Here is a 13,178-nt window from a genome sequence, read left to right on the forward strand (position 1 = left end):
TTCCCATGTTGCAAAGTGGCTTTCTGGAAAAGAATTAGTGGCGAGGGGAAAAAGCATTTTGATCATGATGTGTTGCTAGCATGCTCTTGGCTGCCGCCATGAGAAGTTGATGCCTTTTTTTGATTGGTACTCAGTCCTTACGTCCGTCTGTCCAGAGGCGCTCCAATCCAAATCCACTCGCTGCTGGCTTCGTCATCTCCCCGGGGAGGATTATTTGTCACTCGATCTTCTTTGGAGCGCGCTTGCCGAGTCACGGCGGTGTTCCATCAATATTTTTCCGAGAGGGGTTGGTCGATTTTTTTTTGTCCTGGTCAAAAAGGAAGGGAAAGAGGCGGGCTTCGGTTGCAAAAGAAAGTGGAGCGAAGCGGCTTTTGTGATCTCCACACAAAGCGAAACAAAAGCTCGCCGGATGTGTGAAGCCTTTTTGCTGTTATCGTTGTGTTGCCGCCGCCACGGCTGCTTCCCTTTTGAGAGGCTCGTTAACATTTATCTGCACCGGGAGGCAACTCGACGCACAAAATCTAAGCTCCATTATCGGCCCCCTCGGTCCAGATGGAAGCATCTCTTGAACCTACACCGCGTCCATTTATTACACGCATTTATTGTTCACACACTGGCCACTTTATTAGGTACACGTTCAAAGAACGCACGTGAGATCGGGAAGGTAAAATGACTCATTGGGCGTCAATTGGACATTTTTACGTCAGGGTTACGCAACTGTCACTCTTATATAAGCTGTACTTGATATCGTAGCATTGTGCCATGAAATGATACTTTGCAATATTTTGCAAAATGCGAGGAAGGGCTCACTTTTGCGTGAAATTTATAATCGTCTGTCACAAGACAGGAAGACGTCGCCGAGGCCGCCAAAGTCCGACATCATCCATCATTCGTCAAATCCCCAGACGCCCTGCAGCCTGCTGGCGGGCTTCCCAAAAACAAAAGTTGCAACTTGTTTTGATTAAATGCTTTCTGGAAGGGTTCACCCCCCACCGCCGCCGCCGCCGCCTCCTCGTCTTCGTACGCCGCGGGTGGCCGCTGCGCTCCTTGACGCTCTCGTTTGACAAACATGATGGAGGACGCGGAGAGTGTGGCGTGGCTTTGGAGGTAGTTAGAACAAGAGAGCAAGAGAAACAGGGAGGGAGGGAGGAGAAAGCAGTCAAGGCAAACAGTGGGGTGGGAAGAAAGACAAGAAAGAGGGAGGGATGGAGAGAAAATGGAAGATGGATAGAAGAATAGTTGGCTCTCTGGCGGCCATGCTGATGGCAAAATCAGAATGACCATCAGGCTGGCCTCTGTTCGTGAGCTAATAAGGCTGGCTGAATATTCGAGGCCACTTTCGAGCAATGATGGGACTTTCACCTCCGGCCCGCTGGGTGTTAATCGCAATAAAGACAAAAGCTAAACGTTTGTAATCCAGGAGAGGACACTTTCTAGTTTTGTTGGCGCTGCAGACGACTTATATGAAACCCTTTCATAAAAGTTTATTTTTATTTTTATTTAAGAGCAATTGCCGCGCAAGTGAGGCTTCTCTCAGCCCGCTGACTTGCCCAGAGGTGCATTTATTCTCCCGTTAAGCTATTAGCCATGCAAATGAGCAACTTCCAGGGGTGGCCAATTAATAGTCAATGAGCTCGCATTCCTCATGAATTCAACATGGAGGTCCCGGGGCTTCATTTGCATGCGCGTCGTCGGCGCGGCAGCCCTCGCTCGCTCTCTCTCTCGCTCGCTCGCTCTCTCTCCCCCCTCCTCCTCCTCTTAGTCCCGAGCTGCGCGTCCTTTCCTCACCTTCCTCATTGGACGAGCTCCTTCTTCATCCTCCTCTGTCTGAGCCGGCACCCACCGGTTGCCGCCACACGGGCGCATATCTTCATTTTTGTTTGGCTGCCCGCGCCGCTTCCCGACAATGACAACAGCCAAGGACAGCAACGCGCTCAAATCGGCTCAGCAGCAGGAGCAGGTAGCGGCGCAAATCAGCCGGCATGCGACATCCATCGCAGCCCGTTTGAGGCACAAAGTGCGCGGCGTCTCCTCGCTGCAGAGTCGCGTTCACTTGCACCCCGCGTTGTGGTTTGCGTGTGTTGCCAGGGAATTGCATTCGCACGCTCATCAACTCCACATCTCTCACATGTTCTTCCAATCGATGGCTGAAGCCACACACGAGACGAGAGGCTCAAAAAAGCTTTGCTTGCGCGGGTGATCAGGAAAATTATCTTCTTTACCACGGCTGAATGGAATTGAATGTGCGGCAGCGGCGTATGAGTCATTTTGTGCACACTTAATTGAAGAAACGTGCAGATGTGGACAGGACAGGAAGGCAGCAAAAAAAAAAAAAATTCCCGGACATGTATCAAGTCAAGACGGGAGCAAACAGCAGCGGCACTGCTTGCATTTGAGAGACGCGTGTGCAGTCAGCATGTGTCCGACCGGACCGGACCGGTTGAGAAAGAAAGAGTCGCTGGAGTCTCTCGGCTGATCGCGGCTTGCAAATGTCAGGAAAAGCCCCCTAGAACAGCCGAGCTCAATCCGAGGCACTGATTTCAGGTGTGTCACGTTTAACACAAATTCAAATCTGACCGCTTCATTCTGAGCCCGAGTTGAATGAACCTCAACTGGAATATTTGCAAAATTCACTATTTTGCCTTACTATGGAAATGAGAAAATTTTCCTGCCCTTCACCCGTAATTGTGTAAACGCCTGCATTCTTTTGGAATCTTCCGGATCTAGTCAATTACATGAGGCCGGACTCAGGTGACAACCTTGTCAGCTCTGATTACAGCCTTTCATTTTCATTTCCAGGAGGTGGGCTGGTTGCCGGGTCACCCGTCGCGATTGCGCTTGACACTCTTGAGATGATTTGCTTGGGCTAATGAGGCCGATAAGATGCGTGGCCGAGATGAAGCGCTTTGCTTGACAGACTGATAATCGGCTTCCCGTTTGCACTTGGTCCTTGACGGCAAGCTCGTCGCGTGCCCACGCTCAGGCGGCGCCGGTCGGCCGGTCCACGATTACTTTCCATTGTCAGCAGCGCTTAAATGTTTCTCAGATGCCGTGATGAATATTCAGCGATTAGAACGATTCAGTTTTCAGAGCCGATCGGCTCCCACAAATAAAATGTGAAGATGAGCTAATCTGCCATGCAAGGGAAAGCTGAGTCGGGATGAGCCAGACGCTTAGTTGGACACGAGTGAACGGGAGCGATCAATGGGTAAGGCAAACAGCAGTCAGGGGGAGGAATGGCGAGCCGAGTGCGCTATCGATCTCGTTAAAGTCGATGCGGTCGGCGGGGGATTTTCATGGCCGTGCTACGCAAACGCAAAGCTGACTTCCTGGCACTTCTTGGCTTTCCAGTGCTGATTAGCGCAAATAACTGACAGGACAAAAGAGAACTTGAATGATGTGGCTGGCACATATGTTATGGTCAGATGAGTCATTGCATGAAAAGATGTTCAGTCCTGTGTGCTTTTTTTTTTATTGGTAGCCATTTTTATTTCTATTGTGCTTGGTGACAGTTAGCAGAAAAAGTGTTTATGAAAAATGGCTAACCTTGGTTTGAAAGCCGCAGTGAGCGGCTTAGCAAAACAACTGGGCCCTTTTTTGGACTTATTTGTGTTTGGGCACCGGCAGCTGCTTGTTGAATTGGCTCAATGTAGCAAAAGTGATTTTGTTTGCCGCTCGTCGAGTGAAGGTTGCAATCAGCGCGGCTGTCGGGGCCCGCCACACATATCACAAGCGGCTCACTGTTTTACCGGCCCGAGAACTCGGATTGCACGATAATGGCGCACGCCAGCCAGCAGGTGCCTGAATAAAGTCGCTAATAGAGCAATTATTCTCCAACAAAAGGTCACCTCGCCCGTGACGACGGGCCCACAAATCAATATGGCTGACAATTACACCGGCCCCGGGCTCGGGACCGGGCCCGGGGCCCGTGTTTCGCTCGCCGGCTGCCAGACGTCAGCGAGCAGATCACCTTTGTGTTCTCTTAAATTGCAGATTTGATTTCACTCCTCCTTTCTTGGCTGTCATGAAAAATGCATGACGCCGCTGGCCCGGCGCTCACGTGATGGCTCCCTTCGGTCACGCTTAGACCGGTGCTTCAAGTTGACGTCAAGCAAATGTTTGCCACCATCGAAAATGTTCTACCTGCTCACGTTTCACTTTATTTCTCCATTGTCGTCGAAATCGATAAAACAGTCCCTCGATGTGGAACTTTTGCGTCTCGGAATCCTGATGGCGAATTGACTTCATTACTCTGAGAATGTAAATTTAGGCGGCGCTAATTTGGATAAGATGCTCAGTGGGACGACCGCTTCGACGAGCTATTAAGAGCGGAGAGTGCTTTGAGGTCAGGTCTCGGGACCTGAGCCCAATACTGCTTCACCACGTCTGAAAAAAAAAAGAGCGATTGCCTGACCTCACCAAGGCTGTGCTTTCACCTTGGTGAAAGATTTTTGCGTCGTCAAAGCAACACGGACGGCCTGACCCGCCGCTCGTGGCCAGACACTATTGACTCGACAAAAAGCTTGTTAAGCTACCACGTAGCGATCCGCCGCCACTTTCACGTTTCCGTTTCATGCCGTCCCTCGCCAAGCGTCTTTGAACTTTTCATCTGACAACTAAGTCGAGGCTTCGTGGTGGCCATGTTGAAGCGGCAGGAGAAGTAAAAATCATTCCAAACTTTCAGTCTGCATTTCAAATAATTGGAGTCACTCAAAAGGTCAAAATCAGTTCATCCGTAAAGGTTAGCGCATTTACGCTTCATCGTGACATTTCAGTCGAAACCTTTTTGAGAGTACGATAAACGCACATCGCTTGGAATTGTCGTTGGCGGAACATCATGTCGTCGCTCTTGACGGATGAGTCAAAACACTGCAAAATGGCCGCCAAGTGTCCAGCGTCGTAATTCAATTTAGATTTTGGTCGTTTAGAGCTTTGTTTTTTGTCACACGTTTTCTTTTTTTTTGGGTCGCTCTTTCACATCAACAGAGCGGAAACAAGTTCTCACAAGCATCTGAGTTTTGGCATCTAGAGAGCACTTCAATCAAACTGAACGGCGGCCATAAGTGGTCCAGGGTCTCTTCTTTTCACATGGATGTTCATATTTTGTTTGAGGAGGCGATAATAAAAAAAGAAAAGAAGAGACGAGAAAAAGCAGCGGGCCGGAATATATTAGCCTGAGCAAACATCAGCAGGGGCCGCGTTTTATGAGACCCCAGCGCACACAAATGCGAGTATGCGGCCGCATCTCATTTCATGCAAGTCTATGTGAGCTTTTGCATTCTTTCCGTGACGGCAATTTATTTTTGCTATGGTGGCGAGACGGACGGCGGCACGTCACGGAATGGAGGCGCGAGATGATAAGAACAAAAGAAAAGTTACTTTTCAATCCTTCATGCTCTCGGTGCGGCACAATAACAAAAACAATTTCTCCGTCTTGCTTTTTTTTAAGCGATGGGTGAAGACCAACGCTGCATGATAGCATTTCCCGATGGCCAAGGCGCCAAAACCGCAAGGATAAATTTATAAAGTGTCTCCTTGTTTACCTTCCATTGAATGCTCCATCATAGTTGATAAAAGTTGCTTGACAATTTACAGAACACGAGTTGTGTGGAAGCAGCACATGTTCATTGACGCTTTTTTTAGATATCATTCCCGAGGGGGGAATTAAACGTTATCAGCAAGCTCGACCGCTTTCTTTTTTTTGTATTTCAGTCAGTTGAAAGGTAGTTGCGTCCTCCACGGCAATCCATCATGACGCCCGTTGGGTGTAACGATGAAGGCCAAGCTGCGTTTGTGCGAATCGCATTTGCCGACACGCCGCCTCGCTCACGCTCGCTGTCGGCGAATGTGATGAAACGGGCGGAAAGGCTTCGGCGTTGTTCCGCTTTTGTCGACAAGATGAATGTGCGCAAAAAAAAGTGTGTATCACTGCACGTGCATTAAGAAAAGATGTGATTCACTCTACTTTGAGGATCAATGGATCTTGCGCTCCATTATTTTCTATTTTTATTATTTAGTTGGGACAAAGACAGGAAGGAATTTTTTGCGGTTCCACAATAGGCATGCAAGCTAGCGCCCAATCAGCTGCTTGCTATTATTAGACGAGCACAAAGAAGCCTTTATAACGTGACTCATCATCGCATCTCGCATCCCACAACCACGCCGATGTGCTGTCGCTCCTCTTCTCTACAATCCTGTCGCCATTTTGCCCACTTATCTTCTCCCAGCGCCGAGCAATCATGCACACACACACGAAATTATAAAGTGTTGGCAAAGTGACACACCCTCTCACTGGGATGTCCAGTCCAAATGAAAGAAGCTTTGTTCTGAAAGCAGAAGATCAACACATAATTAGAAGAAAATGGCATTTTGCATGGCAGGCACGGCTGAGCTTATTGTCTGCACCTGCAATTGTTGGACTCTGGTTCATTTTGTCTTCCATTTGGCTTGTAATTCATTTGGATCATCACAACCGGTCCGCTCGCGCCGACTAACGAGGCCTCGGGCTCTTTTTCAATTACGAGGTGGAAGCTACGAACGGAGCGCGGGGGTCACTTCTCATCTGCTCCTGATTTGCTCTCTTCTTTCCGTTTTATCAACCAATTAGCAACTCTGTCATCATCATCATCCATCATCATCCATCATCATCTCACGATCTGGGTCCTTTTAAACCCCATGTGTCAAACTCAAGGCCAGGGGGCTCGATACGGCCCGCCTCGTAATTTTAATGTGGCCTGCAAAGACAAATTGCGCATGAAATTCATGTCAATACTAAAATAACTGTTTTGATTAATAAAAAATTGAAACATTGCTAGCAATTTATTTTTTAAATATTTATACAGTTTTTATTACTCTGTTTTGTAAACTAGTTATTCGTCACTTTGTTGTGTAGCCGATATTATAAATATAACGAGACGTTCATACATTTATTTGGATTGACAATTTTAATGGAAACTGTGACTTGGATGTGGCCCGCGAGAAAAAGAACTTTGACTCATAATATTTGGACCAATTACAAAATGATGTTGGAACTGCGGCGCAAGCTTGGTTACTAAAAGTGGGGGACAATTTGGAAATAATGACATGAATGCAACAGACCAACTGAAAGCGATGATGGGGGCTTCAGTGCAGGGAGAAGATCTTGGTTGCCGCATTCCGTCCAAAATATTACGCCTGCAAGCAAATCCTCCCGGGCTGTCAGGGAAGCAGGTTATTTTCTGCTCTCCTACTTTTGCAAGGTTGTCAAGGTTGTTTTTAACTAGGCACCCCCCCACATCTTGCTTGGCAGACCCCCCCCCCCCCTCCGATCCTCATCTACTGCGATGCGTTCAAGCGCAGATGTGTCACAGGTTGTGTTTGCCTGTCAAATCCATCGACGGCCCGTGTGCGGATCATTAGGAAAATTCCTCTCCTCCTCCTCACCCTCTTTCTCCCAGCGCCACCGTTGTTTTTCTCCTTGAAATGCACGAGGCGGGAACTGTTCCCCCCGGCCCCCCCATCCGCCCCTTTTACTGCGCTCCCTCTGATTCATCTCGTTAGCTGTTGAGCGATCGTCGTGTCGTCACTCCTCTCTCATTTCCAACACACTGCTCCTTTCAATTTTCTGTCATCCTGTCTTCATCTCCGTGCAAATTGCGCCCTGATTGACTCTCACGGTGCATCTGCCTCCCCCCCCCTCCCCTCCCACGTTGCAGGAGTTGGTGGGCAGCAACCCGCCGCAGAGGAACTGGAAGGGAATAGCGATCGCCCTCCTTGTCATTCTGGTCATCTGCTCGCTGATCGTCACCTCCGTCATCCTGTTGACGCCAGGTATGCCGCACCTGGTGTGGGGGGGGGGGCGTTATCGCGCACAGACGTAGCCATTAGCTTACTAATAAATCGTAGCGAAGAACAAGCGCCGTCCTTTGTCCAAACATCAGCGCGACCAAGGTGGCTCGGAAAAGTCGGAAGTTAAGGTTGAGGTCCGTCGCTTTCCTGCGTGGAAGCCGCGTCTGGAGAACAGACGAGGTGCCGCTCTCGACTCAATCGGATCTCGGTCTCGGGTCCTCGTTGATATTCAGGCAGTCACGGTATTCAGGTATTCATGCTCATTTGCACCTCCCACAACGTGTTGGCTTCTTTCTCTTCACAGGCGAAGATGACCGTCTGGCTCTCAAGGGCAAAGTGAGCGTGGAGGACCTTTTCAGAAAAGATTTCAAGGTCCACGACCCCAACGCTCGATGGATCAGCAGTAAGTCGGCCTTTTAAGTCTCATCTGACCGAATCTGGAGGCATCTTTGTCAAACGCTGTTGTGGTCCAATAAAGTCGCCAGCCATCGAGGAAGCCCGTTTGCGTCCACGGGCCGAGCCATTTATTGCGCACGTCCAATTACCTTCGAGCGCAGTGCTCGTATTTCTCAAGGGCGCCGCAGGAGGCGCGCGAGGGCCGCCGCTATTGACGCAATAAATAAAACGCAGCGTGCCGCAAACTCTCGCAGGGTTGCAGGAAGGCAAATTATAGACTTGATTTTCCTCTGTGCTCACACCGCCGGCAGGCTTCACCGCCCAGACGTGACGGGATAACGAGGTAGATTTTCTTTTTCTGTCCCCGATCTTACCCGCCTCCCCGATTGGCTGCCGTACATTTTCCCATTAGCGCCGATGAGCAGCGTGATTGCCGGGCGGTCGTGACCTCTGCTCGCCGTATGTTGCGGAGGCCCGCTACTCCTCCCCGGTGGCCCGCTTTGGCACCGCCCCAAACACGAGTCCATCACGGTCCAATGAGCTTAGCGGAGAACAAGTGCCATGAACACATCTGGGGGCCAACATCTGTTCGGCGTGGAGCTGAACAGAAGCTACGCGGCAGGCGGCTGCCAGCGTACGAGATTTGATTATCTCCGCTGGAGTTTCAACACGTTGTTGCCGAGAGTCAAGCAGCGCTAAATCGCATGTCAAGAGCAAATTCTTGGGTTCATTTGAAGGTCCAACGGCATCTTCTCGCACACGCGTTTCACATTTGACCTTTTTGGACGCCGAACGCCGCTTTTATGTTTCCTTAACACAATTAAGACATTAAAAGGTGATCATGCGGCGCTTTCATTACGCCGCGTAAAACTTTAGCGCTTCTAGCTCAAGATGATGAAATAATGAATTTGCGCTTCATCAGCTCCTTGCCGATGAGTTCTTTTGATGCTCGTTATCGGCAAAGAATAATATCGACTTTGCTCGTACCGCTTCCTCTAGAACAAGGCGCCGGCCAATTAGCAAAATAAGTTCCGATACGAGACGTTGTAACAAAGTCTGGCTAATGAGAATTGACTCTAAACGGGATCTTATGGAAATTGGGCCTTTTAATTGCTCGTATGCAAATCTGCTCTCAAGTGTGAAATTATACAGCCAAGTAAATATTTTGTTAAAAAAACAGTGTGTTTAGCCAAGCTGCTCAGGTTTTGAGCCCCACTCTGGTTGTTAATGTTTTCGCAATTGTCTCGCTATCCTTTTTTGATGACGTGTTAGCATGGAGCAAAAAAACTACAGTGTCGATTCGATAGACATTCTCAAATGAAGATGATGAGTCAGAGCATGTTGCTAACATGCTACATATTAGCATGCTACACAACGTACATTCACACAGCTAGAAAGGAGGCCGCCTCTGCTCGAAGAGAATCAAATATGAACATGAAGGTCGATTTGAATAATAGAGCGTGAGGTTTGACGGCGGCGAAATCACATTTGAGATAAGGCCACAAGGACTTTTACAGCTGCTGCAGGTTTCCGTGGTGACAACCGGGTTATCGTCTGTTATTAAAGATCGGAGGATAACGAAAAAAGTCGTTTCTTCGTGGACGTCGTGTCGTTTATTCCTAAAGATCACACAGCAGGTTGTGCGGATCAGAATTCAAAGGGCACATCCTGTTGAGAAGGGATCGTTTTGATATGGGTGTGCGATTAAAGATATATCATAGACATATTGGCATGCTCGCCGTCATCAGCATGGCGAGACGTCTTTCAAAATCAGCCTGGTGATTACAGTTGGGAGACGCAGATTATTCAGCCAAGGTGAAAGCCCCCCCCCCCCCTCAAAACCCCGCGGGCCACCTCGCTGGGACTGGAGCAGCTGCTGGCCATTTTAATTTAGCGAGCGGGAGCCGTTTGTTCTGCTCTCACCCAGCTGGGGATCCTGCAAAGAAATGTTGACTTTGACAGTGTCCCGTAACGGCGACGTGTGTTTTGTCCTTGTAGCACGTGTCGTGCCCGTTTACAGCCCGACCGCCAATAACGCAAAACTGCAAGGAAAAAATATACAGTAAATTTCAGACTATAAGCCACTACTTTTTTCTCAAATTTTGAACCCTGAATCACGAATTTTAGCTGGTGCGGCTTATAGTCTGGTGCGACTTATAGTCTGAACATTACGGTAGTCATAATTGCCTTCATGAAGAACTCTCGTCGCGTCATCAGAATGTGTGACCTCAGCTTTCAAAGTTTGTTTTTCCATTTTTAAATTCGAACCCCTACACAAGTAATGATGCCCATGTCACCTTTTTGAATTCACACATAAATTCTCTGTCATCATTTTGTTTTTTTTGTGATTGCCGCAGTGGACTCAAAAGTTACTTTTGTCTACCTGCGGCTGTTTGAAAGTTCTTCTTGTCTACGAGGGACAGCAAAGTTGCACGTCAGGTTCCGCACTTGACAGCTCGTCTTCCGTATGCGCGGTGCCGCCGCTCTTCAAAAACTTTTCATTTATATCAATGACATCGAAATTGCGCGTCAGTCGGTCAGCTTTTCAAAAGCCGTGGACAACTTTTACTTTTGAATCAGCGCTTACTTGTCTTCCTTCTCCATCTGCCATTGTACTTATATTTATTGAAATGTCAATGCGATTTTTGGAGAATCCCAAAATGAAACCACTCTTCTTACTGGTTGGCTTTTTAGTATTCTGCTGGATCCGTGTGACAAAGAGACAAGACAATGGAGGGAAAGGAGAGGGAGGGGGCGGCCAACGTAGCACTTTAACAATCTAAAAATATCCTCCCTTGCTCCCCCGAGCACGTCGCCAATCAAAGCCGCTGTAATGGTAATTTAGTCACCTCTAATGGTCAATTAGCTAGCAGCTAGCAAACACGCCGCATAACAATCTCCGGGTGCTAATTAGCTCAGCCACCGCTGAATGTGTGTGTGTTTGTGTGAGCTCGCGTGTGTGTCCGGCTTAGCGTAGGAGAGCTGATGGGCTAAAGGTGGACGTGAAAGGCTTGTTAAGCGAGGAGGACAAGCAGCGTCAACGTCCGCCGTCTTCCCACCTTGAAGGGCTTTACACGCTTGCCTTTCATTTTACAAACGAGGGAAGGAAAGGACAGACGACCCCCCCCCACAACACCCCCCCCACCCGTGCTGATGATACGTGTATTTCCGTAAATTAACGTGGACTGCTTCTTGTCTTGCCCTCTGCAGATAATGAGCTGCTGTACCGCGACCGTGACGGCAACGTGGTCCTCCTGAACGTGGACAACGACGACAAGACCGTACTGGTGCACCACAAGAAGTTTGTAAGTCGTCCAATTACAGGAAGGCACAGTCAGCGAGGAACTCCGATCTAATTTTACCGCAGCTTCACTAATACCCACCACCCCCCACTTTATTTTAAAGCTTCATTAAATCGAATATTATGAGTCAAAAATGTGCTGCGTGTAGTTAATCCTTTTTTTTTGGCTGTAAAGGTCTCCAAGGAGGCGCAGAGATGAATGTGAGCAGCCCGTGAATTGAAATGATGTGACATTTTTCTGCTGCAGGAGATGTACAAAGCCAGCAAGTACGAGGTGTCCCCTGACATGAAGCATGTGCTGCTGGCCTATAACGTGGCGCCGGTGAGCTCGGCTTGCCGAAAAATCTGCTTCTGGATGTCAGATTTTTCTTTTACACCCTCGACACCATCAAGGATTTATTTGTGTGCCTCCTTGCAGGTGTACCAGTACTCCTACACGGCCTTCTACATCATCTGCAGCCTGGAGACGCCGTAAGTCACCCCAATTTCATTTCTGTACAATCGCAAAATACGACAAATACACCGAACGAGAAAACTAGCACACTTTCGAGTCTCGATATAAATCGTTGAAATGACTCAAAGTGCTTCACGTGGTTCCAAAATGACAGAAAGGCAGAAAGTGGCCATTTTCTCTCCATTCCATTTTTCACCACAAGTTAGCAGTGTAAATATTGCGCCTATGAATTATTGTTGAAAGGAGCTTATTTATTTTTGTTCTGGGGCGGGGGGCCTCCAGGGAGACGGTGAACTTAAACCCGCCCGAGGTACGCAACGCTCAGCTGCAGTACGCCGGCTGGGGACCGCAGGGCCAGCAACTGGTGAGGATCGCCGTTCCAGAAACATTCGCGCTAGCTTCATTGAAGCTTCATTGTATTAATGGCGAAAATGGTCATTAGTTAAGTGGAGCGCTTTCAAGCTGAAGTTGACTTTTGCAGGTCAACAAAGTTGAGCGAGCGCTCGCCGGAACGTAATTAGCTTGCGTCGAGCAAATTGATGACATCCTGCAGCGCAACGCTGTTCATTACCTGCTATCTTGCCGCTGGATTCATTAGCACGCCGACTAGATTGGTTTTGCCCCAAGATGGCTGACATTTGTCACAATGTTTTGTTGTTTTGTTTTTTCAGGGAGTTAATACTGTAGAAAGAATGATCGTGGTGTGAATGTCGAGGTTGTGCAGCTTGACAAAAATGCCTCGGAAACAATCATTTGAAATCCGCCGCAAACCGAAATCTTATTTCAAGTCCACTAAGCCAAGCTCGAAAGCCCGATCTGAAAGTCTAACCCAACCTAGCGTTGTCTTCAAAGGCTGATTTAAAAGCTTATTTCTAAAATACAGTCCTCGTTTGAAACGCTAGCTTTCATTTGAAATCCTGACACGTTCTGAAAAGCTGAATTTGAAACCTTGCCCGCCGGAAGCCTTTGCGTGTTCCTACAAATGTAACCTGTGCAAGTATCTTGAAATCTAGCGCAGTTTGGACCTCTGCCAAGGCCAGCAAATAGTCGGAAGCCATCGAGAGCCGCTGATGAAAAGTCGCACGTTTGCTTATCAGCACGCAGAGGAGAGCGAGGTGCGCGCGGCGTTGCCTTATCTCAGGCGACAATCCGCCGACGGCGCATTAGCGCCATGCCTTTAACCCGCCCCACGCAAGAGAT

General features: G+C 48.6%; 1 protein-coding gene across 4 annotated transcripts in view; it reads left to right on the forward strand.

Moving 5' to 3' along the window:
* The window catches only part of LOC148380927 (A-type potassium channel modulatory protein DPP6-like), a 42,253-nt gene that overhangs the window by 21,348 nt on the left and 7,727 nt on the right, over window positions 1-13,178 (forward strand). For 3 of the 4 annotated variants that reach the window (XM_088363835.1, XM_088363833.1, XM_088363834.1), the window contains exons 2-7: window positions 7,695-7,809; window positions 8,132-8,230; window positions 11,434-11,528; window positions 11,772-11,846; window positions 11,943-11,995; window positions 12,261-12,342. In XM_088363835.1, the coding sequence (XP_088219961.1) occupies window positions 7,695-7,809; window positions 8,132-8,230; window positions 11,434-11,528; window positions 11,772-11,846; window positions 11,943-11,995; window positions 12,261-12,342 (519 nt within the window). Of the gene's footprint in view, window positions 1-1,724; window positions 1,961-7,694; window positions 7,810-8,131; window positions 8,231-11,433; window positions 11,529-11,771; window positions 11,847-11,942; window positions 11,996-12,260; window positions 12,343-13,178 lie in introns of those variants that run through there. The other variant, XM_088363836.1, reaches the window with a different exon arrangement.

This window comes from Syngnathus floridae, chromosome 20 (assembly GCF_059516105.1).
Source record: "Syngnathus floridae isolate MCC-2025c chromosome 20, RoL_Sflo_1.0, whole genome shotgun sequence".
Taxonomy (NCBI): domain Eukaryota; kingdom Metazoa; phylum Chordata; class Actinopteri; order Syngnathiformes; family Syngnathidae; genus Syngnathus; species Syngnathus floridae.